The sequence below is a fragment of the Erinaceus europaeus genome, unplaced genomic scaffold (assembly GCF_950295315.1).
Source record: "Erinaceus europaeus unplaced genomic scaffold, mEriEur2.1 scaffold_551, whole genome shotgun sequence".
NCBI lineage: Eukaryota > Metazoa > Chordata > Mammalia > Eulipotyphla > Erinaceidae > Erinaceus > Erinaceus europaeus.
In genome coordinates, this window is record NW_026647505.1 from 1 (window position 1) to 27,864 (window position 27,864).

At 53.4% G+C, this 27,864-nt stretch overlaps 2 protein-coding genes across 8 annotated transcripts; both read left to right on the plus strand.

Annotated features, from left to right (window-relative positions):
- Positions 1–6: 6 nt before the first annotated feature.
- On the plus strand, positions 7–4,554 carry IZUMO1 (izumo sperm-oocyte fusion 1). 5 transcript variants are annotated; one of them, XR_009547968.1, is made up of 9 exons: positions 7–414; positions 1,185–1,259; positions 1,580–1,666; positions 1,873–1,893; positions 2,110–2,190; positions 2,358–2,458; positions 2,741–2,925; positions 3,560–4,077; positions 4,314–4,453. XR_009547968.1 is itself a non-coding variant. In XM_007535986.2 (9 exons), exons 1-9 carry the CDS (start codon positions 177–179, stop codon positions 4,528–4,530), a joined length of 1,167 nt encoding a protein of 388 aa, XP_007536048.1. In that variant the 5' UTR covers positions 7–176; the 3' UTR covers positions 4,531–4,554. The 5 variants fall into 5 exon arrangements, 2 of the variants coding, with proteins under 2 accessions (XP_007536048.1, XP_060040068.1); XR_009547967.1 differs by having other exon boundaries at positions 3,560–4,098; positions 4,314–4,447; XM_007535986.2 differs by having other exon boundaries at positions 2,741–2,894; positions 3,885–4,077; positions 4,314–4,554.
- A 248-nt stretch (positions 4,555–4,802) lies between these two features.
- Positions 4,803–27,343, plus strand: RASIP1 (Ras interacting protein 1). Of its 3 annotated transcripts, none has more exons than XM_060184082.1 (12): positions 4,804–4,956; positions 5,182–5,322; positions 6,150–6,811; positions 10,095–10,450; positions 14,383–15,060; positions 17,556–17,593; positions 17,781–17,932; positions 18,038–18,153; positions 21,459–21,702; positions 21,909–22,081; positions 25,156–25,303; positions 26,923–27,343. In XM_060184082.1, the coding sequence occupies exons 2-12, from the start codon at positions 5,186–5,188 to the stop codon at positions 27,120–27,122; spliced, it is 2,904 nt and encodes a 967-aa protein (XP_060040065.1). In that variant the 5' UTR covers positions 4,804–4,956; positions 5,182–5,185; the 3' UTR covers positions 27,123–27,343. The 3 variants fall into 3 exon arrangements, with proteins under 3 accessions (XP_060040067.1, XP_060040065.1, XP_060040066.1); XM_060184083.1 differs by having other exon boundaries at positions 18,050–18,153; XM_060184084.1 differs by lacking the exons at positions 25,156–25,303; positions 26,923–27,343 and adding an exon at positions 24,439–24,518 and having other exon boundaries at positions 4,803–4,956.
- Positions 27,344–27,864: the final 521 nt, after the last annotated feature.

Genomic DNA, 27,864 nt, shown 5'->3' on the forward strand with positions numbered 1-27,864 from the left:
CCAGCGACCCCACGTGGTAGAGGGTCCCGCACCGAGGAACCGAGGTCGGGCAGTAATCGTCTAGGGGGGCGCGGGGTGGGGTAGGGAACTCTGATCTCCGTTTGACATTAACTTCCTCTCGGCCCTGCGTGAGAGGACCCTCCCTGGGGGTCTCAGCACGTCGCGTTCTGGGTGTCATGGGGTCGCGGCTTCCCCTCCTCCTGGGCGCGGCCCTGGCCGGCTGCCTGCTTCCTGCTCGGGGCTGTGTCATCTGTGACCCCAAGGTTGAGAAGGCGCTACAGTCCTTAGAGACGGAGTACCTGCCCGATCACCTGGAGGTCAAACATCACAAAGACTTTATGAACAGGGTAAAGCAGGCCGTGAAGGATTTCAAGGAACTGCCGATTCACGAGGATTCCTATATGGGGGTCGTCGGTGAGGGCAGGGCGGAGCGCCGACATCCTGGGTCTGGGGTCAGGGGAAAATAGGGGCTGGAGGCCTCCTGGGTTCTGAAATAGAGAAGTCCGAGGTGCAGATTCTGGGTGTTTTTTTTTTTTTTTTTTCCCCCAGAACACTGCTCAGCTCTGGCTTATGGTAGTGCAGGAGACTGAACCAGGGACCCGGGGCCTTCAGGCGTGAGAGTTTCTTTGCATAACCATTATGCTATCTACCCCCACCACCCTGATGTGCAGATTCTGGAGTGCTCCTGGACTAACATACCGGCTCCCTTCCCTGCAAGTTATATACTAAAACTACAATTCCCAGAAGGCAACGAGTGGCCAGCCTATTAACTAGGCCTGTCCCTGTCCAAGTAGCCCCATGGGTATTGTAGTTTCTTTTTTTTTTTTAATATTTATTTATTCCTTTTTGTTGCCCTTGTTGTTTTATTGTTAAAGTTTATTGTTGTTGTTGTTATTGATGTCGTCGTTGTTGGATAAGACAGAGAGAAATGGAGAGAGGAGGGGAAGGCAGAGGGGGGAGAGAAGGACACCTGCAGACCTGCTTCACTGCTTGTGAAGTGACTCCCCTGCAGGTGGGGAGCCCGGGATCCTTAAAGCTGTCCTTGCGCTTTGCGCCATGTGCACTTAATCCACTGCGCTACCGCCCGACTCCCGGTATTGTAGTTTCTAATGCTAGTGGAGCCAGAGATAGTGATGCTGGAATCTGGGGTTCTGTCTCTCCCACCACCCCCCACCCCTCCACAGATGAACCTACGCTGGAAAAGGCATCCTGGAGTTTGCTGAAGGAGTTGAAACGCATCATGGAAAGCAGAGTAAAAGGTACATGCATGTGGCAGAGGTGGGGGTAAGGGCAGCTGCAGAATCTCTCAGGGAAGTGATGGCTGGTTTCCCCTAGTCTGGTGGTGACTGGAGCCAGGTCGCCGGGTTAGTGTCTTCATCCCAGTCGCTGCTTAACTTTATGGCCAGCATTCCGTTCAGTGGGGTTATTTAATTTCACAATCCTTCTCCCAAATGGGAGTGTTAAACTCTGCAGAAAGAATATATATATATATATATATATATACTGCATTTCACAAAGGATGGAAAGGGGAGAAGGGGTCGGGGTGGAGGCCTCCCTGCACCCACCTGTTTCTTCACAGGTGAGCTCTTTGTAAAGGAGCTCTTCTGGATGTTGCACCTGGAGAAAGAAAACTTTGCCCGCTACGCTGCTCAGTTTCAAAAAGAGGGTGAGGGAAGATAGGAGTCCTGGTCCCTTTCCACAGTTCTAGTGTCCCTGTCCCCATTGGGGAGGGGGAGCGGGGGGCAGGGCGCCTAACATATATCTCCATCCCTCGGTGGGTAAAGCCTCAGCCTAGTCTCTACCTTCTCCTTCCCTCTGATTTGGAAAACTGATCCTTTTTCCCCTTTCTTTCTCCCCTTTCTCCCGAGGTAGCTTTTTGTCCCAATAATTGTGGTGAGTCTGTACTGCAGGGGCTGGTCCTCTGCCTCTCGTTCATGCCCCAGTTTTTCTCCTCCCCGCTTTGGGTCTCGGTGTCTAGGGGTGGAGATGAGGGGTTCCTGGCCTTCCACTTTGCCCTCAGCACCTCGCAAGTCTCAGCCCCTCCTGGTCCTGCCCTTCCTGTGAGCCCCGCCCCAGCGGGCGACTGCAGCCTCGCCCCTGCCCCTGCAGGGACCATGCTGCAGACTCTCATTTGGTGCAATACCTGTCAGAAGCAGGTCCACGCTTGTCGAAAGTCCATCGACTGTGGGGGTGAGAGCGAGGGCTTGGCGCCAGGGGGACCAAGTCCGGGGCGAGACTGAGTCGAGGGAGGGTGGAGACCGGAGAACCAGAACGAGAAGAGGAGGGATGACGGGGATGGGCTGGAAGCAGGGGCGCGGCCCACCAGAGCCCCCCTCTACCCCACCCCCATTCCCCAGAGCGGGAGATCCAGGTCCACGCCATGGAAGACTTAATCCTGGACTGTGAGCTCAACTGGCATCAAGCCTCTCAAGGCCTGACGGATTACAGTTTTTACAGGGTGTGGTCCTCCAACTCCTACAACACGTCCCCACCCCCTAAACTCCATCAGATTCTCCGCAGACCTGCACCCACAACCCCCATGACCCATGATGGCTTCTGCTGACCTACCCACCTCTTTTCCTGGATCCCCATCCCCTCCAAGCCCCTGACCACTTAGACTTCCCATTCCTCCGTCCTGAGCCCCCCACACACACCCGCCCCCATGATTGTTTCACCCCCACCCCACCCCCATCCCTGAATTTCCCAGGCCTCTGTTGTGACCCCTTGAGCTTGGGTGTAGGTCTGGCAGAACAATACTAAGACCTTGGTGTCCAGAGGGAAAGAGTCTACGCTGAGCAAGCCCATGGTGGATCCGAAGGACGCAGGCACGTACCTCTGTGAGCTGGGCACCGTGCAATCCAGCCCCGCTACCATCATTCATTTCCACGTCAAAGGTCAGCACAGGGCTGTTGCCACAAGTTGGAGGTTTTTATTTATTTATTTTTTATTTTATTTTATTTTTTTCCCTACATTCTGAATAATTTGTGCTACATGACAGGAACATGCATTATTTCTGTTACAGCCCATATCAATGGACTATAAATAATTATATACATAGGTATGTACATACATACCTTTGAAAATTTTCCATTTGTATAAAAATAATTCTAAGGGAGTTGGGCGGGCAGTAGCGCATCAGGTTAAGGGCAGGTGGCGCAAAGTGCAAGGACCGACATATGGATCCCGGTTCGAGTCCCTGGCTTTCCACCTGCAGGGGAGTCACTTCACAGGTGATGAAGCAGGTCTGCAGGTGTCTATCTTTCTCTCCCCCTCTCTGTCTTCCCCTCCTCTCTCCATTTCTTTCTGTTCTATCCAACAACTACAACAATAATAACTACAACAATAAAACAAGGGCAACAAAAGGGAATAAATAAATATTAAAGAAATAAAAAAAATAATGCCAAGTGATACCCCAAAATTGATACTGAAAGTAATAGAAAAGTGTAATCTGTTGGAGAATGGATATTACTGTCCTGTAGTAAACTCCTTTTTTTAAAATTTTTTTTTAATTTAAGAAAGGATTAATTAACAAAACCATAGGGTAGGAGGGGAGTTGGAGGTTTTTAATATTTTATTTATTTAGAATAAAGACAGAAGTGGAGAGAGAAAGGATAGAAGAAGGAAAGAGAGAGAGAGACCCCTGTAGCACTGCTTCACTGCTCATGTGGGTCCCCCAGGTGGGGGCCGGGTGCTTGAACCCAGGTCCTTGCACACTGATGTGTGCGCTTAGCCAGGTGCCCAGGGATTCCCTGGGGGCGTGGCATCCGGGGAGACTTGCGGCTTCACACTATCGGAGGCGTGGTTATGGGGGTGTGGGGAGATCGGGTCCTGAAGTGCGTTGGGCTGTCTGTCGATTTGGTCTGAGGGTTCTTCCCTTCTCTCAGTGTTGCCCAAAAGAATCCATGAGGAGACCCCATCCACGGCCGCCCCCCCCGGGGGGAAGGTACCTTTGGAGGTGTCCACAGGCACCCAGAATCCGCCTTTAGAGTCTCCGCAGCCCGGGAATGTGCTGAGTGGTCGCCTGGTGGGGCTGCTGACCTGGGGCTTGGTGGTTGTGATCATCGGCACAGCGACCGCGTGAGCCGCCCAGTGAAGAAGGCAGGGCTCGAGGGAGGGGCCCTAACCCTAAAGCCTGGCCCGAGGGGGTGTGGGAGCTCTGGACCGCCGGGCCAGCGAGCGAGGAGGGCCTCCGCAACTCGGTGGGACTCGCTCGTGTCACAGCTCAAAGGGAGACTGGGGGGCCGGGGGTGGGGGAGCAGTCCTCGGCTCAGCCAGGACCTAATCCGGGTCCCTTACATCCACCCCGCTCCCAGGCTGTTTTTCTCTCGCTCTGAGAAGGTGATCCACTTCCTCAAGTCCTTGCTACCGCGCGCTGGCAAGGAAGCCGAGGAGCAGTCTCACGCCTCCGAAAAATCCACAGAGAACTCTTTCGCCCAGGAGAATGTCCTGGAGTCTGAGGGAAATGTCACTGAGACAGAGAGAGAGGCCACGGAATCAGAGAAAAGTGGCATGGAATCAGTGGACGAATAAAGATGTATCTGGTTCTCTAACCAACTGATCCTGGCTTTGTTTTGTTTGTTTGTTTCCTCTTGACCTGGGCGTGGGTTGGGGTGGTGGGCATCTCCCGTGTGTGGGAGCAGAGGCTGGGAACCTGCCCCCCCCCCCACACACACACCCCATCCGCACTCTGGGTAAGGGAAGCTTCTGTGTGGTTCCAGAATTCAGGAGTCGGACAGGCCCAGCCCTCCCCAGATCTCCTCCCCCAGCCCCGGTCCCCCTCACAGGACGCCCCCTCCCCGCTCTTCCTGCCCAGTTTCCTCTCGCCTTTTCCTGTCCCCCACCCAGTTCTGGGAGCTGGGGCAGAGGCAAAGGCTGAAACAGGAGCGGTGGGGTCAGGAACCAACCCAGGCCAACGGAGCCAGGGCCTCCCGGTTGCTGCCGGGGACCCGAAACCGGGTAAGATCCAGCTGGGGACCCCCCCCCCAGTCCAGCCCCCTCCTCCCACAGCCCCAGGTGTCAGCCCCCAGACACCTCCCATATACTCGCACTCCAGGAAGCCCAGATTTCCAGCCTGAGGCAGGAGTCTGAGCCCCAACACCCTCCACCCTCTGACACTGCCCTCCCCGCCAACTCCACCATTCAGGACCTCAGGAATAGGGGGCTTTGCCCACCCTCCCTTAGGGTCATGCTATCTGGAGAAAGGAAAGAGGGGGGAAGCCCCCGCTTCGGGAAGCTCCATCTCCCGGTGGGCCTGTGGATCAACTCTCCCAGGAAGCAGCTTGCTAAGCTGGGGCGCCGCTGGCCTAGTGCTGCCTCCGTCAAGTGAGTGTGTCCTCCCCCACCTGCCCCCTTTCTATCCGGGCTCAAGCCCCAGCCCCTGTGTTAGGTCATGCCAGGGACCCGGAAAGAGTCAGCTCAGGTTCCTGTCCTGAACGGACAAGGGAGGAGGCAGTGGACCCAGGGATGGATGGAAGGCTGGGCCGGGAGGTGGACTGGGGCCGATGGATTCGGGGCAGGGGGTGCAGAAAGAAGGTGGAGGCTTTTGATTCACCTTCCTTCCCTCCCCTCCCCGCTCACCTCTTGGCATTTCCTTCTGCGAGGTTCGCCCTTATTTATTTTTAAATATTTTATTTACTTATTAACGAAGAAGATTGGAGGGGAGAGAGGAAGCAGCAGACATTCACTCCGGGACATGTGCTGCTGGGGACTGAACTCAGGACCTCATGCTTGAGAGCCCAGTGCTTTTATCCTCTACGCCACGTCCTAGACCACTACGTATTTATTTTAATATTTTTATTTACTTATGAGAAAGATAGGAGTAGCGTGAGAAAGAACCAGATATCACCCTGGTACATGTATGTGCTGCCGGGGATTGAACTCAGGACCTCATGCTTGAGAGTCCAGTGCTTTATCCTTGGCGCCACATCCGGGGCCACCTTATTTATTTATTTATTTTCTTTTTCTCTCCTCTTTACCTCTGGCCTCTGTGCCACTCCCCTCCCCATCTCTGGACCCTCCGTGGGATCTCTGTGCCCACCACCCCGCTTCTCTGAGTCTCGCTGTCTCTCTCTACCTGGGTCTCTGCTCCCCCCTTCTCTCAACCCCTCCCCCATGCCCCGTCCCCGCGTCTTTCTGGACCCGCGTCCCAGGTCCTCGTCCTCCGACACGGGGAGCCGCAGCAGCGAGCCGCCGCCGCCGCCGCCGCACGTGGAGCTGCGGCGGGTGGGCGCGGTGAAGGCGGCCGGGGGCGCGTCGGGCAGCCGCGCCAAGCGCATCTCCCAGCTGTTCCGGGGCTCGGGCGCCGGGGCGGCGGCGGCGGGCGGCGCGGGGAGCCCGGGGGCCGCGCAGCGCTGGGCCAGCGAGAAGAAGCTCCCCGAGCTGGCGGCCGGCGTGGCCCCCGAGCTCCCGCTGGCCGCCCGCCCCGCCGCGTCCCCCGGGGTCCTCAAGATCTTCGGGGCCGGGCTGACGTCGGGCGCCAACTACAAGAGCGTGCTGGCCACGGCGCGCTCCACGGCGCGCGAGCTGGTGGCCGAGGCGCTGGAGCGCTACGGGCTGGCGGGCGGCCCCGGCGAGAGCGGCTGCGTGGACGCCTTCGCGCTGTGCGACGCGCTGGGCCGGCAGGCGAGGGGCGGCGTGGACGCCGGCGAGTGGCGGGCGGAGCACCTGCGCGTGCTGGGCGACTCGGAGCGCCCGCTGCTGGTGCAGGAGCTGTGGCGCGCGCGGAACGGCTGGGCGCGGCGCTTCGAGCTGCGCGGCCGCGAGGAGGCGCGCCGCCTGGAGCAGGAGGCCTTCGGGGCTGCGGACGCGGACGGTGAGCCCGGGGCGGGGCTGGGGGCTGGGGGCGGGGCCTCAGGAGCCAGGTCTCGAGTGGCGGGCGGCTGCTCGGGGGCGGGGCCAATGCGAATAGCCGGGGTCAGTGGAGGGAGGGGCGGGGCTGGGAGCGAGGTCTCTGAGTGGTGGGCGGCTACTCGGGGGCGGGGCCAATGCGAATAGCCGGAGTCAGTGGAGGGGCGGGGCTGGGGGCGGGGCCTCAGGAGCCAGGTCTCGAGTGGCGGGCGGCTGCTCGGGGGCGGGGCCAATGCGAATAGCCGGGGTCAGTGGAGGGAGGGGCGGGGCTGGGAGCGAGGTCTCTGAGTGGCGGGCGGCTACTCGGGGGCGGGGCCAATGCGAATAGCCGGAGTCAGTGGAGGGGCGGGGCTGGGGGCGGGGCCTCAGGAGCCAGGTCTCGAGTGGCGGGCGGCTGCTCGGGGGCGGGGCCAATGCGAATAGCCGGGGTCAGTGGAGGGAGGGGCGGGGCTGGGGGCTCTCAGGAGCGAGGTCTCTGAGTGGTGGGCGGCTACTCGGGGGCGGGGCCAATACGAATAGCCGGGGTCAGTGGAGGGAGGGGCGGGGCTGGGGCGGGGCTGGGAGCGAGGTCTCAGAGTGGCGGGTGGCTACTCGGGGGCGGGGCCAATGCGAATAGCCGGGGGTCAGTGGAGGGAGGGGCGGGTCTGGGGGCGGGGCTAATGCTAATAGAGGGAGTCAGGGGAGGAGCGGGGCTGGGAGCGAGGTCTCGGAGTGATGGGCGGCTAATCGGGGCGGGGCCAATGCGAATAGCCGGGGTCAGTGGAGGGAGGGGCGGGGCTGGGGGCGGGGCTAATGCTAATAGAGGGAGTCAGTGGAGGGAGGGGCGGGGCTGGGGCGGGGCTGGGAGCGAGGTCTCTTACGGTGGGCGGCTACTCCGGGGGCGGGGCCAACTGGAGAATGAAAGGGACCAAGTAGAGGGAAGGCGGAACCAGTGAGGAGAGAAGACTGGGAGTGGCGGGCGACTCCTCTGGGGGCGGGACCAGCATGTGAGTGGGCGGAGCCGGTTTGATGGAGGGGCGGGACCACTACTCCAGGGGCGGGGCCAATTCGCAAATACGGGGGACCAGATGGCGGGAGGGGCGGAGCCACTGAGAAGCGAAGGTTGGGAGTGGCAGAAGACTGCTCTGGGGGCGGGACCAACTAGCGAGAGGGCGGGGCCTGTTGGGTAAAGGGGCGGGGCCATCGAGGACCGACACTGAAGAGTTGTGGGTGGCTACTTCAGGGGCGGGGCCAACCAATCATTGGGCGGGGTCTGATAGAGGGGCGGGGCCTCACAGTGGTGAACAGCTGTTCTGGGGCGGGGTCATGTGGAGTGGGCGGGGTTAGTGGAAGGTGGGCTGGGGCTTGTTGGCTGACCAGGCTTGCGGGCCGAGAGGGTGGACGCCAATCTGGCTGGGTGGGCGCCTACCCATACAGGAGACTGGAACGACCTATAGCACCGAGTTAAGGGGAGGGAGGAGCTGGGACAGGACCCGGGTGAGCCAGTAGGGTAGTCTAGAGGACGATGCCATTGGAGTTTGGGCTGTGATTTTACAGAATTGTCTTGCTCAGAGCAAGAGGTCAAGAGGTGGGGCAGATGCAAAGTGGCCCCGGTACCTAAAGCCTGAAGTCTCTTGGAGCAGTAGATTGAGTGGGTTGCTGTAGAGTATGCCCATGTGAATGAAGATTAGAAGGGGACGAACCTTAGGAGGGAGAAAATAGATAACTAGTTCAGGATCTAAGAATGGGCAGAACCTCAGAGCAGGTGGTTTTAAGCTAGACTAACTGGGAAGTGTAAGCATAATCTTGAGGTCTGAGCATGAGTATAGGGGGGAGAGATTTGCAGAAGTTTAAGACAAGGCTGCAGTGTGTATTTGTGTGTGGGGAGGGTGAGGGGGGATGCAGCCTGGGGGGACTGGTCTTTGCATGCACCTCTCTCCAACAGATGGCCTCAGTGGCGAGATGATTGTTGGAACAAGTCTGACAGGAATGAGGACTGATTCATGAAGATTAGGGGCCACTCAGAGAATCCTAGTGATTTTCTGGTCCTGAGTAATGTAGCAGTTAATCTCATCCAACTCAGTGTTGGATCCTGATTCATTCTGAGCTGGTTATACTCAATGAACTCCAAGGTGAAGGTCCAGTAAGATAATGCATATAGAGAGTTTTAGCACAGGACTTGGCACAAGTTACTTTAAAAAAAGAGCAAAAAAAAAAAAAAAAAGGCAGAGGTAGATAGAGATCTCATAATGGTTATGCAAAGAGACTCTCATGCCTGAGACTCCAAATTCCCCCACACCACCATAAGCTAGAACTGAGGAGTACTCTGGTGATAAAATAAAATAAAGTCATACAGTGGTGCATAGGATAAGAGTTGAGCCCCCACTCCTCATCTGCAGGGGAAATGCTTCATGAATGGTGAAGCTGGTCTGCAGGTCTCAATTTCTTTCTGTTCTGTCAAGTAAAAATAGAAAGAGAGAGAGAAAGAAAGAAAGAAAGAAAGGGGAAAATGGCCATCAGGTCCAGTGAATTCATAGTGCAGACACTGAGCCCCAGCAATAACCCTTGTGGCAACAACAACAATAATCAATTAGTTCACTTGGTAGAGTTCACACTTTGCCATGAGCGAGGACCATGTGGAAACACTCCACACATGGCACCACAAACAGCAGAGCAGTACTCCCTCCCTCTCTGACTAACTGAATTTCAAAGAAAGAAAGTCTGGTGGAAGGTCTACATTTCCTTTCCAAAAAGCAGTCATTTAGTCTACTATGCAGACATTTATTTAGGTTATAGCTAGGGCAGTGACAGGTTGTTTTCTTCTTAGATTTCACAGCCTAGTGAGGCACCCACTCTTTCATTCGAGTCGTTTCCATCAAGTTCTTACTCTATCTGCTGGGACTCTGCTGGTTCCCAGTGCCCAGTGGTACCATTCGCAGCCTCAACTTGCAGTGTCAGGGAAGGTGAAGGTGGTTCTGTTTCCCAGAGGGCAGGTTCTTCTCTGTTCACTGAGAAGTAAGTCCCCGGTGCCTAGAATAGCAACCTGGCAAATCTCAGGTGCTCAAAACTACTAATGAGAGAACGGGTTTCTCAGCTGCAGGAATGAATGAGCTGAAAACTGCAATGTGGGTAGAAGTTCCAGGCACAGGGAACAGCAGATGCAAATACTGATGTGCGGGGAAACAGGCTCACCCCCTCTAGAACCAATAAATGTCTTTGTAAATTTCTCTCTCTCTCTCTAATCTCAGCCTCTCCATGTCTCCCCGCAGGCTCGGGCGCCCCCTCGTGGCGGCCACAGAAGAACCGCTCCCGGGCGGCGTCCGGCGGGGCGGCTCTGGCCAGTCCCGGGCCCGGGTCGGGGTCCGGGACCCCTGCAGGGTCTGGAGGCAAAGAGCGCTCGGAAAACTTGTCGCTGCGGCGCAGCGTGTCGGAGCTCAGCTTGCAGGGTCGCCGGCGGCGGCAGCAGGAACGCCGGCAGCAGGCACTGAGCATGGCCCCCGGGGCAGCCGACCCCCAGATGGGACCTGTAGACCCCGGTGACTTCGACCAGCTGACCCAGTGCCTCATCCAGGCCCCCAACAACCGCCCCTACTTCCTGCTGCTCCAGGGCTACCAAGATGCTCAGGTCAGTGCAGCCTCTCCTGTCCCGAGAGCCCTAAGTCCCACAGTTATTTGAAGGGTGACCCTCACCCCGAAGGTGGGTCAGGACTGGGGTGAGGGTGGGGGGTTGCAGAGAGAGGAGGAAAAAGGGGAAAAAAAGACAGCTCTCAGAATTCCTTGGAACGCCCTGGAGGGACAGTAAGATTCAGAGTCGGAAACTAATGGGGACTAGTTAAATAGGAAATGGTTCGTTTCATTCCACGTTTGGGAGAGTGGAAAAGCCCACTGTCTAAAGATCCCCTATGGGAGGGCACCGTGCAGTGAGTACACACATCCCACTCCCCACCTGCACAGGGGAAGCTTGAACAGAGATGAAGTAGGTCTGCAGGTGTCTCTCTTTCTATTCCCCCCTCCCATCTCAGTTTCCATTTTCATTGCCAGAGAGGGATCCAACTGGGTTAGGTAGTGTGGCTGTGAATATGGGTGAGAGGTTAGAACTATTTAGAGAAGGGTTTGCATGAAGAATTCATCCCTCCCTGCTAGTGCAAGGGGACTGGGTGGATTCTTTACAGGAAGAGACTGGCGTGTATTATAAGGTCCATTCCTTCAGACCATGGGACTCAAGTTGAAGTATAGGAGGGTCTATTTGGGGGAGGTGGTCAGAAAGCTCAGTTACATCTCGGGCTAGAATCTGTGTGGAAAGGGGAAAACATCCGCTATTAAGGTGAGGTTTGTGATGAATTCCATTGTAAGAAACAGACTTGGGGGTGGCAGATGGCATAGTGGTTATGCAGAACACTGCTTTTATTTTTTTAGTATTTTATTTATTTTGGCTGCAGTCTAAGAGTTCACTGTAGGGACATTCCTTCTTGGGTTAAGGAACAGGAAACTCATTGTAGAAAGGGAGTTCTTGTGTCTTGGATAGTTTCATTTCTTCAGAGCAGGATATAAAATGAAACTTTAGCATCAGATGGTCAGATGGGAAAGACCCATTTCAATCTCTCTCTCTCTCTCCAATTTTCTAAAACTCATTTCTTCAGTCAGCTGAGTGAATCCACTGCAGGAAGGAGTCTCTAAAAGTCCATTCATGTGTCAGAGTAATGCTCTGGTCCTCTTCTTCTCTCTCATAAATAAATCTTTAAAATGAGGCCTGGGGAGATAGCATAATGGTTAATGCCTGAGGCTCTGAGGTACCAGGTTCAATCTCCAGACCCACCATAAACCAGAGCTGAGCAGTGCTCTGGTCTTTCTCCTGTATCTATCTCTATCTCTCTCTATTTCTCCCTCCCCCCCAAAACAAAATATCTTTTTAAAAAAAATCTTCAGAAATGAAAAGTATCCAGAACAGTGTTATGAGACAGTTCACCACCACTACAGGAAGTTTTTTTCTTTCTTGTTCACCGGAGCACAGCTCAGCTCTGGCCTAGGGTGGTGCTGAGAATTGAATTTGGAACCTTTGGTGCCTGAGGCACAAGAAGTATTTTTTGCATAACCACTATGCTCATCTCCCATGCTCTTTCTTTCTTTTCCTTTTTTAAAGAATTTATTTATTTATTTATTTATTTTGTTGCCCTTGTTGTTTTTATTGTTGTAGTTATTATTGGTGTCATCGTTGTTGGACAGGACAGAGAGAAATGGAGAGAGAAGGGGAAGACAGAGAGGGGGGAGAGAAAGACAGACACCTGCAGACCTGCTTCACCGCCTGTGAAGCCACTCCCCTGCAGGTGGGGACCTGGGGGCTCGAACCCAGATCCTTACTCTGGTTCCTGCGCTTTGTGCCACATGCACTCTTTCTTTTTAAAGGCATATTTATCTATTATGAGGGAGGTGAGAGAGAGAGACAGGGAGGGTCCAGGGCACTGCTCAGCTCCAGCATAAGGTGGTGCCTGGGATCGAACCTGTGGTCTGTGCACCTTCAGGTGTGCAAGCCGGTTTATCTCCCTGGCCCAGAAGTGGCTTTCAGGGACTGGGGACCTGACTGACAGAGTGCACTCTTCATCATGTTGGAGGGGCTGAGTTTGAGTCCTGGGCCACCACATGGAAGCAGTGTGAAAGCGGTGGAGCAGTGCCGTGGTGTGTCTCCTCTCCCTCTAGCTGGGGAAAAAATGCTTTAATACCTTTAAAATATATAGTTTATCTATTTATTTGGACAGAGACAGAAATTGAGAGGGTTGGGAGGGAGAGAGAAACCCACAGACCAGCACTGTTTCACTCCTCTTGAAGCTCCAGCCCCCCTGCAGGTGGGAACCTGGGGGCTTGAACCCAGATCCTTGAACATTGTAATATGTCTGCTCTACCAGCTGTGCCACCACTGTGCCCTAAGGGGAAATATATATATATATATATATATATATATATATATATATATATATATATATATATATTTTAAAGAGGGCTGGGGAGATAGCATAATAGTTATGCAAAAAGATTCTTATGCTTGAAGCTTTGAGGTACAGGTGCAGTCTCTAGCACCACCATGAGCCAGAGCTGAGCAGTGCCCTGGTAAAAATTAATTAACTTAGGGAGTCCGGCTGTAGCACAGCAGGTTAAGCCCACATGGCGTAAGGATTCCGGTAAGGATCCCGGTTTCAGCCCTGGGCTCCATCCCCCGGCTCCCCACCTGCAGGGGAGTCGCTTTACAAGCGGTGAAGCAGGTCTGCAGGTGTCTCTCTTTCTCTCCCCCTCTCTGTCTTCCCCTTCTCTCTCCATTTCTCTCTGTCCTATCCAACAACGACGACATCAGTAACGACAACAATAATAACTACAACAATAAAACAACAAGGGCAACAAAAGGGAATAAATAATTTTTTTTAATATTTTATTTTTGAGAGAGAGAGATACACAGAGAGAAACACCAGAGCCCTGCTCAGCTCTGGCTTATGGTGGTGCGAGGGGCTGAACCTGGGACTTTGGAGCCTCAGGCATGAGAGTCTGTTTGCATAACCATTAGGCTATCTCCCCGGCCCATAAATATTTTTTTAAAAAATAATTTAGGGAGTCGGGCGGTAGCGCAGCGGGTTAAGCGCACATGGCGCAAATCGCAAGGGCCAGCGTAAGGATCTGGGTTCGAGCCCCCGGCTCTCCACCTGCAGGGGAGTCGCTTCACAGGCGGTGAAGCAGGTCTGCAGGTGTCTGTCTATCTTTGTCTTCCCCTCCTCTCTCCATTTCTCTCTGTCCTATCCAACAACAACAGCTATGACAACAATAATAACTACAACAAGGGCAACAAAAAGGGAAAAATAGCCTCCAGGAGCAGTGGATTCGTAGTGCGAGCCCCAGCAATAACCCTGGAGGCAAAAATAATAATAATTAATTTAGGGGCCAGGTGGTGGCACACCTGGTTAAGCACGCATTACAGTGCACGAGGACCCAGGTTCAAGCCCCCGCTTCCCACCTGCAGGGGTGAAGCTTCCCGAGTGGTGAGGCGGGGCTGCAGGTGTTTGTCTGTCTCTTTCCCTCTCCACCTCCTCTTCCCTTCTCAGTTTCTGTCTCTCGCCAATAATAAATATATGGGAGTCGGGCTGTAGCGCAGCGGGCTAAGCGCAGGTGGCGCTAAGCACAAGGACCGGCATAAGGATCCCGGTTCGAACCCCGGCTCCCCACCTGCAGGGGTGTCGCTTCACAAGCGGTGAAGCAGGTCTGCAGGTGTCTCTCTTTCTCTCCCCCTCTCTGTCTTCCCCTCCTCTCTCCATTTCTCTCTGTCCTATCCAACAACAATGACAACAATAATAACTACAACAATAAAACAACAAGGGCAACGAAAGGGAATAAATAAATAAATAAATAAATAAAAATAAATATTGAATAAAATAAATAAATACATACCTATTTTTTAAAAAAGCTAAAAGTCAGTCTGTAGGAGTGTCCAGTGGGAGGTGGGGGTGTTTGCACCCGTGGGTGGGGGTGCGGTCCCTCGGAAACCCGCCCGCCTCGTGTCCCCCACCCCCCACCCCGCAGGACTTCGTGGTGTACGTGATGACCCGGGAGCAGCACGTGTTCGGCCGGGGAGGCCCGGCCTCGGGCCGCGGGGGGACGCCCGCCCCGTACGTGGACACCTTCCTCAGCGCCCCCGACATCCTGCCGCGACACTGCACGGTGCGCGCGGGCCCCGAGCCCCCGGCCCTGGTGCGGCCCTCGCGGGGGGCCCCGGTCACGCACAACGGCTGCCTCCTGCTGCGGGAGGCCGAGCTGCAGCCCGGAGACCTGCTGGGGCTGGGCGAGCACTTCCTGTTCATGTACAAGGACCCGCGCGGCGGGGGCGGCGGGGGCGGCGGGGGCGGCGGGGGCGCGGCGGCGAGACCCCCCTGGCTGCCCGCGCGCCCCGGCGCCGCGCCCCCCGGCCCGGGCTGGGCCTTCTCCTGCCGCCTGTGCGGCCGCGGCCTGCAGGAGCGCGGGGAGGCGCTGGCCGCCTACCTGGACGGCCGCGAGCCGGTGCTGCGCTACCGGCCGCGCGAGGAGGAGGCGCTGCTGGGCGAGATCGTGCGCGCCGCGGCCGCGGGCCCCGGGGACCTCCCGCCGCTCGGGCCGGCCACGCTGCTGGCGCTGTGCGTGCAGCACTCGGCGCGGGAGCTGGAGCTCGGGCACCTGCCGCGCCTGCTGGGCCGCCTGGCCCGGCTCATCAAAGAGGCCGTCTGGGTGAGCCCCCCACCGCACCCCGACCCTTCCCCGGCCGGCCGACCTGGACAGGACTCGCTGGGGGATGCCTGGGAGGAGCCCGGGGCTGCTGAGCAGGGAGCGCTTGGGGACGCTGGGGGCGGTTCTTGATTTATTTTACCAGCTCCTCCCCTTGCTCAGCTCTGGCTGATGGTGGGTGGGTGGGGGATTTGAACCTGGGACCTTGAAGCCTCAGGCAGGAGAGTCTGTTTGCACAACCATCACGCTGTCTCCCCCATTGTTTATTTCTTTCTTTATTTATTGTTGTAATGTTTTTACGTTTTTAATTAAAAAATTTTTTATTTGTTATTGGATAACGACAGAAATTGAGAGAGAAGGGGGAGATAGAGAGACAGACAGAAAGACACCTGCAGACCTGCTTCACCGCCTGTGAAGCGACTCCCCTGCAGGTGGGGAGCCGGGGGCTTGAATCGGGATCCTAACAGGTCCTTGAGCTTTGCGCCACGTGCGCTTAACCCGCTGAGCTACCGCCCGACTCCCCTTGTTTTTACTTATTTATTTTGATTACTGGGTAGAGACAGAGAGAAATTGAGAGGGGGGAGGAGGGAGACAGAGGAAAAGAGACAGAGAGACACCTGCAGCCCTGCTTCACCACTCACGAACCTCCCCCCCCCCCCAGCAGGTGGGGACCAAGGGCTTGAACCCAGGTCCTTGTGCTCTGGAATGTGTGCACTTCTTCTTCTTCTAGCGTTTGCCACTTAACCAGGTGCACCATTGCCTGCCCCCCCCCCCCAACTATTTATTTTTTTACCCAGAGTCCTGCTCAGCTCTGGCTGATGGTGGTGCTGGGGATTGAACCTGGGATTTCAGAGTTTCAGGCATAAGAGTCCATTATGCTCACTACCCCGCCTGGTTTTCCTTTTTAATATCTTATTTTTTAATGGCAAGAGAGGGAGAGACCAGCACTCTGGCTTGCATAGGGAATGCTGGGGGTTGAACTCGGGACCTCAGAGCCGTAGGCACAAAAGTCTTTTTCATAACCGTATGCTGTCTCCTCAGTCCTTAATTTGGAACAGACAGAGAAACTGAGAGGGAATGGAGAGAGAAGGGGCGGGGAGAGAAACCTCTGCAGCACTGCTTCACCTCTTATGAAAATTCCCTGCTGCAGGATTGAACCTGGGTCCTTGTGCACTATAATGTGTACACTCTACCAGAGGCATCACCACCCAGTTCTACTTATTTATTTATTTTTAAATATTTATTTATTCCCTTTTGTTGCTTTTGTTTTATTGTTGTAGTTATTAGTGTTGTTGTTACTGATGTCTTTGTTGTTGGACAGGACAGAGAGAAATGGAGAGATGAGGGGAAGACAGAGAGGGGGGAGAGAAAGACAGACACCTGCAGACCTGCTTCACCGCCTGTGAAGCGACTCCCCTGCAGGTGGGGAGCCGGGGGCTCAAACCAGGATCGTTAGGCCGGTCCTTGTGCGCTTAACTCGCTGCACTACCGCCCGATTCCTTATTTATTTATTTACTTATTTTTAATCAGAGCACTGTTCAGCTCTGGCTTATGGTGGTGTGGGGGATGGAACCTGGGACTCTGGAGCCTCGGGCATGAGAGTCTGTTTGCATAACCATTATGGTATGTACCCTCCGCCCTTTTTTTTTTTTTTTTTTTTTTTTTAATCTCACAAGTGATGAAGGCAGGCAGAGGCACCGCATCTGTCTGGTACTTGAGGTGCCTGGGATTGAACTCAGGACCTCATGCTCCTGAGTCTGACAATCTACTGTACCATCTCCCACAGCTGCAAATTCAGGGAAATCATTGTTAGAAACCATTCTGGACAACGGAGGGGTCCCTTCGAATGAGAAGCTGGGAGAAACCATTGTGCTGCGATTATGTAATCAGGACACTGCTCAGCTCTGGTTTATGGTGATGCCAGGGACTGAACCTGGGGGCCTCTGGGTTGTTGTGCTATATAGTTTACGCTTTCTCCCCAGCTTGGGGAGGAGGTAGCCCTTTGAGTCTAAAACTTGGAGCAGTAGTGGGTGAAACCATTCTGGGGTGAGAAAGAACAAACACTCTGGATGGATAGGTAGAAGTTCCACTAGGAGGGAGGGGAGAAGGTGTCATCATATTGATCTGGGGAGGAGTTTGAAGGTTTATGGAATTTCTTAGGGATGGTAAAAGGAAATGCAGAAGGGGCTTGGGGAAAGGGGGGCTGAAGATGAATGCGGTGGTTTATGCAACAGATTTTCACGTCTGAGGCTATGAGGGCCCAGGTTCTGTCTTTGGCACCACCATAAACCAGAGCTGAGCAGTACTCAAGTAAAAGAAACGAGTACCATGGGGGAAAAAAAAATAGAAAAAGCATAGACTACTTGGGGGTTCAAGTTCATTTGAAATATGAGGCGAGGCCTCTGTCCAAAATTAATAGCCCGGGATAACCCAGCTATCAGTTCATAGGCCTCTCTACCCAGCCGCCTCACCTTGATTCTGCTCTGACTGTCCCACAGGAAAAGATAAAGGAGATTGGAGACCGTCAGCCGGAAAAGTAAGGGACAAGCTGGGGAGGACGTTTGGAGGGATGAGGGGGCTGGGGGCCGCTGCCCTCCTTGGGACTCAACTTTTCCAGCTGTGAAGTGGGAATTGGACTCAGCTGCCAATCTGACCCCAGTCTCAGGGGCTGGCCACTGTGGTGTGAGCTGGGCAGGGATTATGGGCTCTTCGTCTTTCCCCAGCCACCCTGAGGGAGTCCCCGAGGTGCCCTTGACCCCCGAGGCTGTGTCTGTGGAGCTTCGGCCCCTCATGCTGTGGATGGCCAACACCACAGAGCTGCTGAGTTTTGTGCAGGAGAAGGTGCTAGAGATGGAGAAGGAAGCCGACCAAGAAGGTGAGCTGTGACCCAGGTCCAGGCCTGTCCCCGCTCCCTGCCACTCCCCATACGCGGGACCTGGGCTCCTGCCTGTCAGCCTGTGGTTGTCCCTCTCACCCCCAGGCCTGTCTTCAGACCCACAGCTCTGCAATGACTTGGAATTATGTGATGAGGCCATGGCCCTCCTGGATGAGGTCATCATGTGCACCTTCCAGCAGTCTGTCTACTACCTCACGAAGGTTGGCCTTGCCCCCCTTGCTTCCTGTTTGATATGGATCACTGCCTGTGTGGACCAGGCATTACCTTGCTCTGTTGTCACTTCCTACTTGCCCCCCTCTCCAAGACTTCCTGCTTCTCTGAGGTCATTTCCTGTTTCTGCTGCACTGTCTTGACGCTACTTCGGGTTGGACATCACCTATGGCCCATCTGGCCCCCTTTCTGGAACTATCCCTTCTCAGGGGGATGGATGACCTCATCGCCTGGTTAGAGAACCATTCTCACTTTCTCTGGCCCCTGTTTTCTAGCTCCACTCTTCAAGTCCCTGATGAATGTGATAAATAAGAGGAAAAAAAAAAAAGCAGAGGAAATAGTGCCAGGCACTGTCACAGTAATCTTTCATCCGGCCCTCTTTTTTTTTTTTTTGTCACCCAGCTGGGGCTCAGTGCCAGCACTATGAATCCACTGCTCCAGTAGCTGGCCCCACTTTTATTTTTATCTTTTCTTCCCCCTTTTGTTGCCCCTTTTTCTTTTTATCATCGTTGTGGTTGTTATTATTGTTGTTATTGTTGGATAGGACAGAGAGAAATGGAGAAAGGAGGGGAAGACAGAGAGGAGTAGAGAAAGACAGACACCTGCAGACCTGCGTCACCACTTGTGAAGCGACCCCACTACAGGAAGAGAGCTGGGGACTCAAACCGGGATCCTTATGTTGGTCCTTGAGCTTTGTGCCATGAGCGCTTAACCCACTGAGCTACCGCCTGACTCCCTCACTTTTATTTTTAAATTGTATTTATTATTAGATAGATACAGAGACATTGAGAGGAGAGGGGGAGAGGGGGAGATAAAGAGGGAGAGAGACAAGAGAGACACCTGAGGCTCTACTTCATCATTTGTGAAGCTTTCCCCCTGCAGGTGGGGATCAGGGGTTTGAACCTGGGTCCTTGCTCACTGTAATCTGAGCTCTTAATCAGGTGGGGCACCACCTGGCCCATTGGCCCCATTATCTAAAGGTCAGAACTCAGTACCTTTTCTGAACTGCAGTCCCCTGCCCCCCACCACCAATTAAGTGTGCATCTTCTATAACCTGACTTCTGTCCCAACTCCTCTTGACCTGAACAGTGCTTTCTGGAACTCTCAAGTTTCTGACACCCTATCTGCATAATTAAAGGAGATCTTTTTTAAAAAAAACTTTTTTTTTTTTTTTTTGCCTCCAAGGTTATCACTAGGGCTCAGTGTCTACACTACGAATCTGCTGCTCCTGTGGACATTTATTTTTAATTAATTTTTTTTTTGGATAGGATAGAGAGAAATTGAGAGGGGAGGGAGAGATAGAGGAGAGAGACAACTGCAGACCTACTTCGCCACTTGTGAAATGACCTCCCTTCAGATGGGGAGCAGGGCCTCGAACCATGGTTCCTTGTGTGGGTCCTTATGCTTCATACTGTGTGCGCTTAACCTGATGTACCATCACATGGCCCTTAAAGGAGATTTTTTTAAAGTTTTTTTAAAAATATTATTTATTTTCTCTTGTTGCCCTTGTTTTATTGTTGTAGTTATTATTGTTGTTGTTATTGATGTTGTTGTAGAGGACAGAGAGAAATGGAGAGAGGAGGGGAAGACAGAGAGAGAGGGGGAGAGAAAGATAGACACCTGCAGACCTGCTTCACCGCCTGTGAAGCGACTCCCCTGCAGGTGGGGAGCCGAGGGCTCGAACCGGGATCCTTACACAGTTCGTTGCGCTTTGCACCACGTGCACTTAACCCTCTGCGCTACCACCCAACTCCCTCTTTTCCTTTTTTTTTTTTTTAAGATTTCATTTATTTATTTATGAGAAATGATAGGAGAGAGAAAGAACCAGACATCACTCTGGTACGTGTGCTGCTGGGGATTGAACTTGGGACCTCATGCTTGAGAGTCCAAAGCCTTATCCACTCTTTTTCTTTTTTTAAAGATATTATTTTAATGTGTGTGGGAGGGAGAGGGAAAAAGAACCAGAGCATCATTCTGGTACTTGCTATGCTGGGAATCAAATTCTGGACCTCATGCCTGAGAATCCTTGCTTTATCCACTGTGCCACCTCCTGGGTTTCACTTCCTGTGCATCCCTGCCAAGTGTGATTTGAGCTCTCTCTGGCTCTGACCTCATTTCCTGCCCTGGCAGTGATTTCACTTTCCACTGGCTGCCCCTCTCCGACTTCCTGAGTCCATTCTTCTTTCCTTAGGGAATTCTGGGTAAGGAGTTCTGTGAATGAAGGAATTCTTGTTCATATCACTTCTTCTCTTTAAACTGTCAGTCTTGAGAACTACAAGTCCCATAAAGCACCACAGGTGATCCTATGATAATACTCAAGAAACTTCTAGAAAGGAACTCCCCCCCCCCCCAGCCCCCCAGAGCACTGCTCAGCTCTGGTTTAAGATTGGGGATTGAACCTGGGACTTTGGAGCTTTAGGCATGAGAGTCCTTTTGCAAAACCATGATGCTGTCTCCCTCATCTTTACTTCTTCCTTTATGCTTCAACACTCACAAAGCTTTCTCCCCCTGTAGGGGGCTTGAACCCAGGTCCTTGTGTATTCTTTTTTTTTTAAATTTTATAATATTTATTTATTCCCTTTTGCTGCCCTTTCTGTTTTATTGTTGTTATTATTGATGCCATTGTTGTTGAATAGGACAGAGAGAAATGGAGAGAGAAGGGGAAGACAGAGGGGGAGAGAAAGATAGACACCTGCAGACCTGCTTCACCGCCTGTGAAGCGACTCCCCCTGCAAGTGGGGAGCCGGGGGCTTGAACCGAGATCCTTACTCCAGTTCTTGCGCTTTGTGCCGGGTGTGCTTAACCCACTGCGCTACCACCCAACTCCCGTCCTTGCATATTCTAACATATGTGCTCAACCAGGTGTGCCGCCACCTGACCCCTAACTTTTTCATTCTTTTAATTGTAGAGCTGGGGGAGGGGTGGTGGAGAGACACACCACAGCACTGCTCCATCATCTGTGGAATTTTCCCTGTGCCGTGGGACTCCTATGTCGTATTGGGCCTTGAACCTGGATCCCTGTGCATAACAACGCATTGTACCGGGTGATCTGCCTCCCAGCCCCTAGAACGGCTCTATATAGGTGAAGTGACTAGACTCCAGGCCTGCCAGAAGCCTAGCTGGGAGGTGGGCACTTGCACGGGGAGACCCTTAGGTAGAAATGGACCACAGCTTCCACAGATTCTTGGTGAAGCGGCCCCCGCAGGGATGTACAGGCCGGATACGGTCCATGGTCACATGGCGGTGGTCCATCGGGCCACAGTCCAGTCACCTGCTTGCATGTCTGTCTCCGCAGACTCTGTATTCCACGCTGCCCGCCCTCCTGGACAGTAACCCTTTCACAGCTGGGGCCGAGCTTCCAGGCCCTGGCGCAGAACTGGAGGCCATGCCACCCGGACTGAGACCCACCCTGGGAGTGTTCCAGGCGGCCCTGGAGCTCACCAGCCAGTGCGAGCTACACCCGGACCTCGTATCTCAGACTTTTGGCTACTTGTTCTTTTTCTCCAATGCTTCCCTTCTCAACTCGCTGATGGAACGAGGTGAGGGCAGGCGGACACGGAAGCAGAAATAGGTGTCGAGTGAGCCATCCCACATTCTCGAATGTCTCCTCGGATGCTGGGGAGTAAGCTTCAGATCCCTAGTAGATGGACAGAAAGGAAGGAGGGAGCTTGGGTGAGAGGTTGCGGCTGGGAGGGAGAAGGGCCCAGTCCACGCGCTCATGAGCCCTTGCACCTGGCTCCCACAGGTCAGGGCCGACCTTTCTACCAGTGGTCCCGAGCTGTCCAGATCCGCACCAACCTGGACCTCGTCTTGGACTGGCTGCAGGGGGCCGGGCTGGGAGACATCGCCACTGAGTTCTTCCGGAAACTCTCCCTGGCTGTGAACCTGCTCTGCGTGCCTCGAACCTCTCTGCTCAAGGTGACCCCTGTCCTGACTCCCCAACTGCATACAGCCTTCCTCTGTGCTCAGCTCCTGTCTACACCCCGTCCCTCCAATCTGGTACCCCTGGTTCCAGCTTAGGAAACCGAAGCACTTGCCAGAAGTTATTTAGTTTCCAGTATTTATTTATTTACCTAGCCTCCAGGATTATTGTTGGGCTTGGTGCCTACATTATGAATCCACTGCTGCTGGTAGGTGAGTGTGTGCATGTGTGTGTATATGTGTGTGTGCATGTGTGTGTATGTGTGTGTGTATTTTTCCCCCATTGCTGCTACTGCTGTTGTTGTTGGCTAAGTCAGAGAGAAATTTAGAGAGGAGAGGAAGCCAGAGAAAGGGAAAGACAGACATCTACAGACCTGCTTCACTGCTTGTAAAGTGACCGCCCCCCCCCCCCCGTAGGTGGGGAGCCCGGGGCTCGAACCGGGATCCTTGCACCGGTCCTTGTGCTTCATACTATGGGCACTTAACCCGGCATGCTACCGCCTGGTCCTCCCACTTAATTTTTTAAGATTTCAATTTATTTATTTATTATTGGAGAGAGACGGAGAGAAATTAGAGGGGAGGAGGAAGTAAAGAGGGAGAGAGACGGAGAGAAATTAGAGGGAGGAGGAAGTAAAAAGGGAGAGAGACGCAGAGACCCCGCAGCTCTGCTTTACCATGAACGAAGTCCCCCTGAAGGTGAGGACTTGGATCCAGGTCCTGGCTCACTACAGTGTGTGCACTTAACCAGGTGTGCCACTGCCTGGCCCCTTGTTTCCAAATGTTTTAAGAGTTTGGGGTTCCAGTAGTGACCTGTCTGTCCAGCAGAGCACACACGTTAGCATCTGTAAGGACACAGGTTCAAGCCCCTGGCCCCCCCCCACCTGCAGGTGGGACATTTCATGAGTAGTGGAGACTTCTCTCTTCCTTTTTCACTCATCTCTTTTATTTCAGAAAAAAGTGGAGGGCAGGGAGTCGGGCGGTAGCGCAGTGGGTTAAGCGCACATGGCGCAAAGCACAAGGACCGGCGTTAAGGATCCCGGTTCAAGCCCCGGCTCCCCACCTGCAGGGGAGTCGCTTCACAGGCGGTGAAGCAGGTCTGCAGGTGTCTGTCTTTCTCTCCCCCTCTCTGTCTTCCGCTCCTCTCTCCATTTCTCTCTGTCCTATCCAACAACAACAGCTATAACAACAATAACAATAATAACAACAACAAGTGCAACAATGGAAAAAGTAGCCTCCAGGAGCAGTGGATTCGTAGTGCAGGCACCAAACCCCAGCAATAACCTTGGAGGCAAAGGAAAAAAAGTGGAGGGTAAGGGGGGGAAAAGTGCATCACAGAGCTCCTGAAATAACTCTGGTGGCAAAATAAATAAAATATTAACTTTAAAAAAAAATTTACTTATTTCCTTTTTGTTGCCCTTGTTTATATTGTTGTTGTAGTTATTATTGTTGTTGATGTCGTCGTTGTTGGATAGGACAGAGAGAAATGGAGAGAGGAGGGGAAGACGGAGAGGGGGAGAGAAAGACAGACACCTGCAGACCTGCTTCACCGCCTGGGAAGTGACTTTGTTGCCCTTGTTGTAGCATCGTTGTGGTTATTATTGCCATTGTTGATGTTGTTCATTGTTGGACAGGACAGAGAGAAATGGAGAGAGGAGGGGAAGACAGAGAGGGGGAGAGAAAGAGAGACACCTGCAGACCTGCTTCACCGCCTGTTTTTCTTTCTCTTTGTATCTCTCTCATTAAATTTTTTTTTTTAAGTAAGTAAAGTTATGTATCATTGAGAAAGAGACGAGAGGAGAGTGAGAACCAGAACATCACTCTGGCACATGTGGTGTTGGGGATCAAACTCAGGACTGTGCCACCTCCCTATGTGATTTTAATTTAATTTAATTGATATTAAGGTTGTCTCTGGAGCTTGGTGCCAGCATTGTGAATCCACTGCTCCTGGCAGCCATTTTTTCCTTTTTTTTTTTTTTTTGATAGGACAGAGAGAAATGGAGAGAGGAGGGGAAGACAGAGGGGGAGAGAAAGACAGACACCTGCAGGCCTGCTTCACCGCTTGTGACTCGACTCCCCTGCAGGGGGAGAGCCGGGGACTCGAACCACAATCCTTACACCGGTCCTTGCGCTTCTATGTGTGCTTAACCTGGTGTGCCACTGTCTACCCCCCCCCCATTTTATTTTATTTTTTAAAAATTTTAGCCAGAGCACTGCTTAGCTATGGCTTATGGTGGTGCTGGTGATTGGACCTGGGACCACAGAGCCTCAGGCTCATTTCATATGGAAGTCTTTTGTGTAACCATTATGCTGTCACCACCATATTTATTTATTTATTTATTTATTTAGGCCCCCAGGGCATGATGAATACTTGATACCACCACTGCCTGACCTCCTGAGGCCAACTTTTTCATCCCTTATTTTATGTATTTATTTATTTTTTAAAATATTTTTTAAATATTTATTTTCCCTTTTGTTGCCCTTGTTGTTTAACATTGTTGTGGTTATTGATGTCATTGTTGTTGGAAAGGACAGAAAGAAATGGAGAGAGGAGAGGAAGACAGAGGGGGAGAGATAGACATTTGCAGACCTGCTTCACCGCCTGTGAAGTGACTCCCCTGCAGGTGGGGAGCCGGGGGCTCAAACTGGGATCCTTATGCCGGTCCTTGCGCTTTGCGCTGCATGTGCTTAGCCCGCTGCGCTACCTACCGACTCCCAGAAGATATATTTCTATGTTAAGGAGAGGGAGAGAAAGAGCAAGTGAGAGAGGCTACACCACAGCATCACTGTGACACATGAGATGCAGGAATTGAACCCTGGCATCAAGCTCGGGGCCTCCTGCTTGCAGGTCACTTTACCCACCGCACCACTTCTGGGGCCACACAGATACTTGTGTAAAGCTGAGAGCAGACCCCTTTCCTCGAGGAGGTCATGAACAAACAGACATCAGTGCCCAGAAGGCACTGTCCTGACTCCACATCTGCCCACTATGCCTCCCTCTTGATGGAAGGCCCTGCTGGGACTCCTCAGCCATCCCATGATGACCCAGAAGCCTCACCTCCTCTTCCTACCAGGCTTCCTGGAGTAGCCTTCGAACTGATCACCCCACCCTGACGCCTGCTCAGCTCCACCACCTTCTCAGCCACTACCAGCTGGGTCCTGGCCGTGGGCCCCCTCCTGCCTGGGACCCTCCTCCTGCAGAACGCGATGCTGTGGACACAGGTGAGAACCTGGGATACAGGTACGGAGGCGAGCAGCAGCCAGGAGCCAGGCATCCATGCCCCCTGTCCCTTCCTCTTCCTTTCCTCTTGGAAGGTTTATTTTTAGGGGCCGCGAGGTGGCGCACCTAGTTGAGCGCACATATTACAGTGCGCAAGGACCCAGGTTTAAGTCCCCAGTCCCCACCTGCAGGGGGAAAGCTTTGCGAGCGGTGGAAGCAGGGCTGCAGGTGTCTCTGTCTCATTCCCTCTTCCTTCAATTTCTGGCTATGTCTATCCAACAAATAAAGATAATAAAAAGTAAACTAATATATATATATACTTAAAAAAAAAAAAAAAAAAAACCTCCAGGGTTATTGCTGGGGCTCCGTGCCTGCACTATGAATCTACTGCTCCTGGAGGCCATTTTTCCCCACTTTGTTGCCCTTGTTGTCATCATTATTGTTGTTATCATTGCTGTTGTTGTTGTTGTTGGCTAGGACAGAGAGAAATGGAGAGAGGAGAGGAAGACAGAGAGGGGGAGAGAAAGACAGACACCTGCAGACCTGCTTCACCGCCTGTGAAGCGACCCTCCTGCAGGTGGGGAGCCGGGGGCTCGAACCGGGATCCTCCTGCCGGTCCTTGCTCTTGTGCCATGTGCGTTTAACCCGCTGCGCTACCGCCCGACCCCCAACTAAAATATTTTTTAAAGATTTATTATTTTTATTTGACAGGACAGATAGAAATTGAGAAGGGAGGAATGAGAGGGGGAGTAAGAGAGACACCTGCAGTACTTCACTGTTCATGAAGCATTCTCCCTGCAGATGGGGAGCAAGGCTGGAACCTGGGTCCTTGCACATGGTGGTATGGGTGCTTAAGTGGGTTCGCCACCACTCGGCACTCTCTTTGAAGACTTTACACACACACACACACACACACACACACACACACACACACACACACAGCCAAAGCATCACTCTGGCATACATGACACTGGGGATGAAATGCAAGACCTTGTGTTTTTAAGTGTAAAGCTCTAATAGGTGAGGAAGATAACATTAGCCGTCATGCAAGTAAGTTTCGAGCCTGAGGCTCCTAAGGTTCCAGGTTCAATCCCCAGCACCACCATAAGCCAGAGCTAAGCAATGTTCTGGTAAAATGAAATAAAATCAAGCTCTAGCCACTGCACCACCTCCGGGGTCGCCCCCTCCTCTTTTTGATCAGCCTTCTGGCTATCTTCACAGGATTTATATGCTGGTCTCTAATCCTCCCCCAGGATGCATGAGTTCAAGCCCCCAAGCTCTTTTTTTTTTTTTCATTGAGGTTCACCTGAACCAGGCCCCCATACACATACACCTAGGAATTCAGACTCCAGGCCTTTCCATTGTATGGAATCCATCAAGCTAACCGACCAAGTTCTTTCCTTCCACTTGGGACTCAAGAACTCCACCTCTCTCACCTCCCAGGCAATGAGCATCTTTCACAGTCTGAACTACAATTCCCATGATGCTCGCGGCCCTTGTCCCGGGAGCTGCTGGGAGTTGGAAGTTTTTCCCTTCTTCAAGCACGCTGCAGCCCACGCTCTCGACATTGCCGCCTCCTGTCGATTCTCAGACCTTAACCTTGTCTTCTTTCGTCTCCCAGGGGACATCTTCGAAAGCTTCTCTTCCCACCCTCCCCTTATCCTGCCCCTGGGCAGCTCGCGCCTGAGCCTCACAGGCCCCGTGACGGACGACGCCCTGCACCGGGAACTGCGCAGGCTCCGCCGCCTCCTCTGGGATCTAGAGCAGCAGGAACTACCGGCCAATCACCGGCACGGACCTCTCGTGACCACGCCTCCTTGACAGCCAGTCACAGACGAGCGCGCGAACCTTGAAAACCGAAGCGACGTCTAATCGCCGGCGCCGGTCTGAGCGCGGAGCTTTCTGGGAGTTGTAGTTCTTTCCCTTCCCTAGCGTGGACTGCTGAAGTTTTGAGTTTGTGGGTAGTAAGAGGCTGGGACGGTGGGGAGATGGGTTTGGGATTAGAGCGCTGGGAGCAATAAAGGTTTCCGATATTAGCAAAGGCTTATTTTGTTAAGGGCGGGGCGCAGGTGGTAGGATTTTCCTGCAGAATCCAGCACCAGGGGCTCTGGCCTGGAGCACTGGGCTCCTGCTGAGTCCGAGGAGGTATTTATAGCCATGGCCTCAGCTTGCCCTCTAGCCTGTAACACAACCCTGGAGCCCTGGGCCCTCAGGCTTCCCAGCACAGAGCCAAACCTGCCTGCTCTGCCAAAGATCAGGCCCTCAGTCTCGCCAGCAATCTCTCCTTCTGACCCCCTCAAGATCCATTCTCCAACCCCCCGATGCCTTAGCACCCAGGAGGAGGGGGTCCCCGCGCCTTCTGCCTCATTGGCGCAGCCCTGATCTGGAGCAGCACTGATTCATCCCTTGTGAAGCCTCCCCCCTGCGGGTGGGGACCGGAGGCTTGAACCCGGGTCTTTGCACATAACATGGTAATGTGTGCGCTCAACTAAACGCACCACCGCCCAGCCACCCCCCCCCCCCCACACACACACACAACACACACCCTACACCTCTTGTTCCC

What these genes read in the sequence shown, in the direction of transcription:
- IZUMO1 (XM_007535986.2), top strand. Translation starts at nt 177, where the DNA reads ATGGGGTCGCGGCTTCCCCTCCTCCTGGGCGCGGCCCTGGCCGGCTGC. An exon ending in TTCCTATATGGGGGTCGTCG is followed by an intron (nt 415 to 1,184) that starts GTGAGGGCAGGG and finishes ACCCCTCCACAG; the next exon opens with ATGAACCTACGCTGGAAAAG. An exon ending in CGGATTACAGTTTTTACAGG is followed by an intron (nt 2,459 to 2,740) that starts GTGTGGTCCTCC and finishes GCTTGGGTGTAG; the next exon opens with GTCTGGCAGAACAATACTAA.
- RASIP1 (XM_060184082.1), top strand. Translation starts at nt 5,186, where the DNA reads ATGCTATCTGGAGAAAGGAAAGAGGGGGGAAGCCCCCGCTTCGGGAAG. An exon ending in GGAGACCGTCAGCCGGAAAA is followed by an intron (nt 17,594 to 17,780) that starts GTAAGGGACAAG and finishes GTCTTTCCCCAG; the next exon opens with CCACCCTGAGGGAGTCCCCG. An exon ending in CTCGAACCTCTCTGCTCAAG is followed by an intron (nt 22,082 to 25,155) that starts GTGACCCCTGTC and finishes TCTTCCTACCAG; the next exon opens with GCTTCCTGGAGTAGCCTTCG.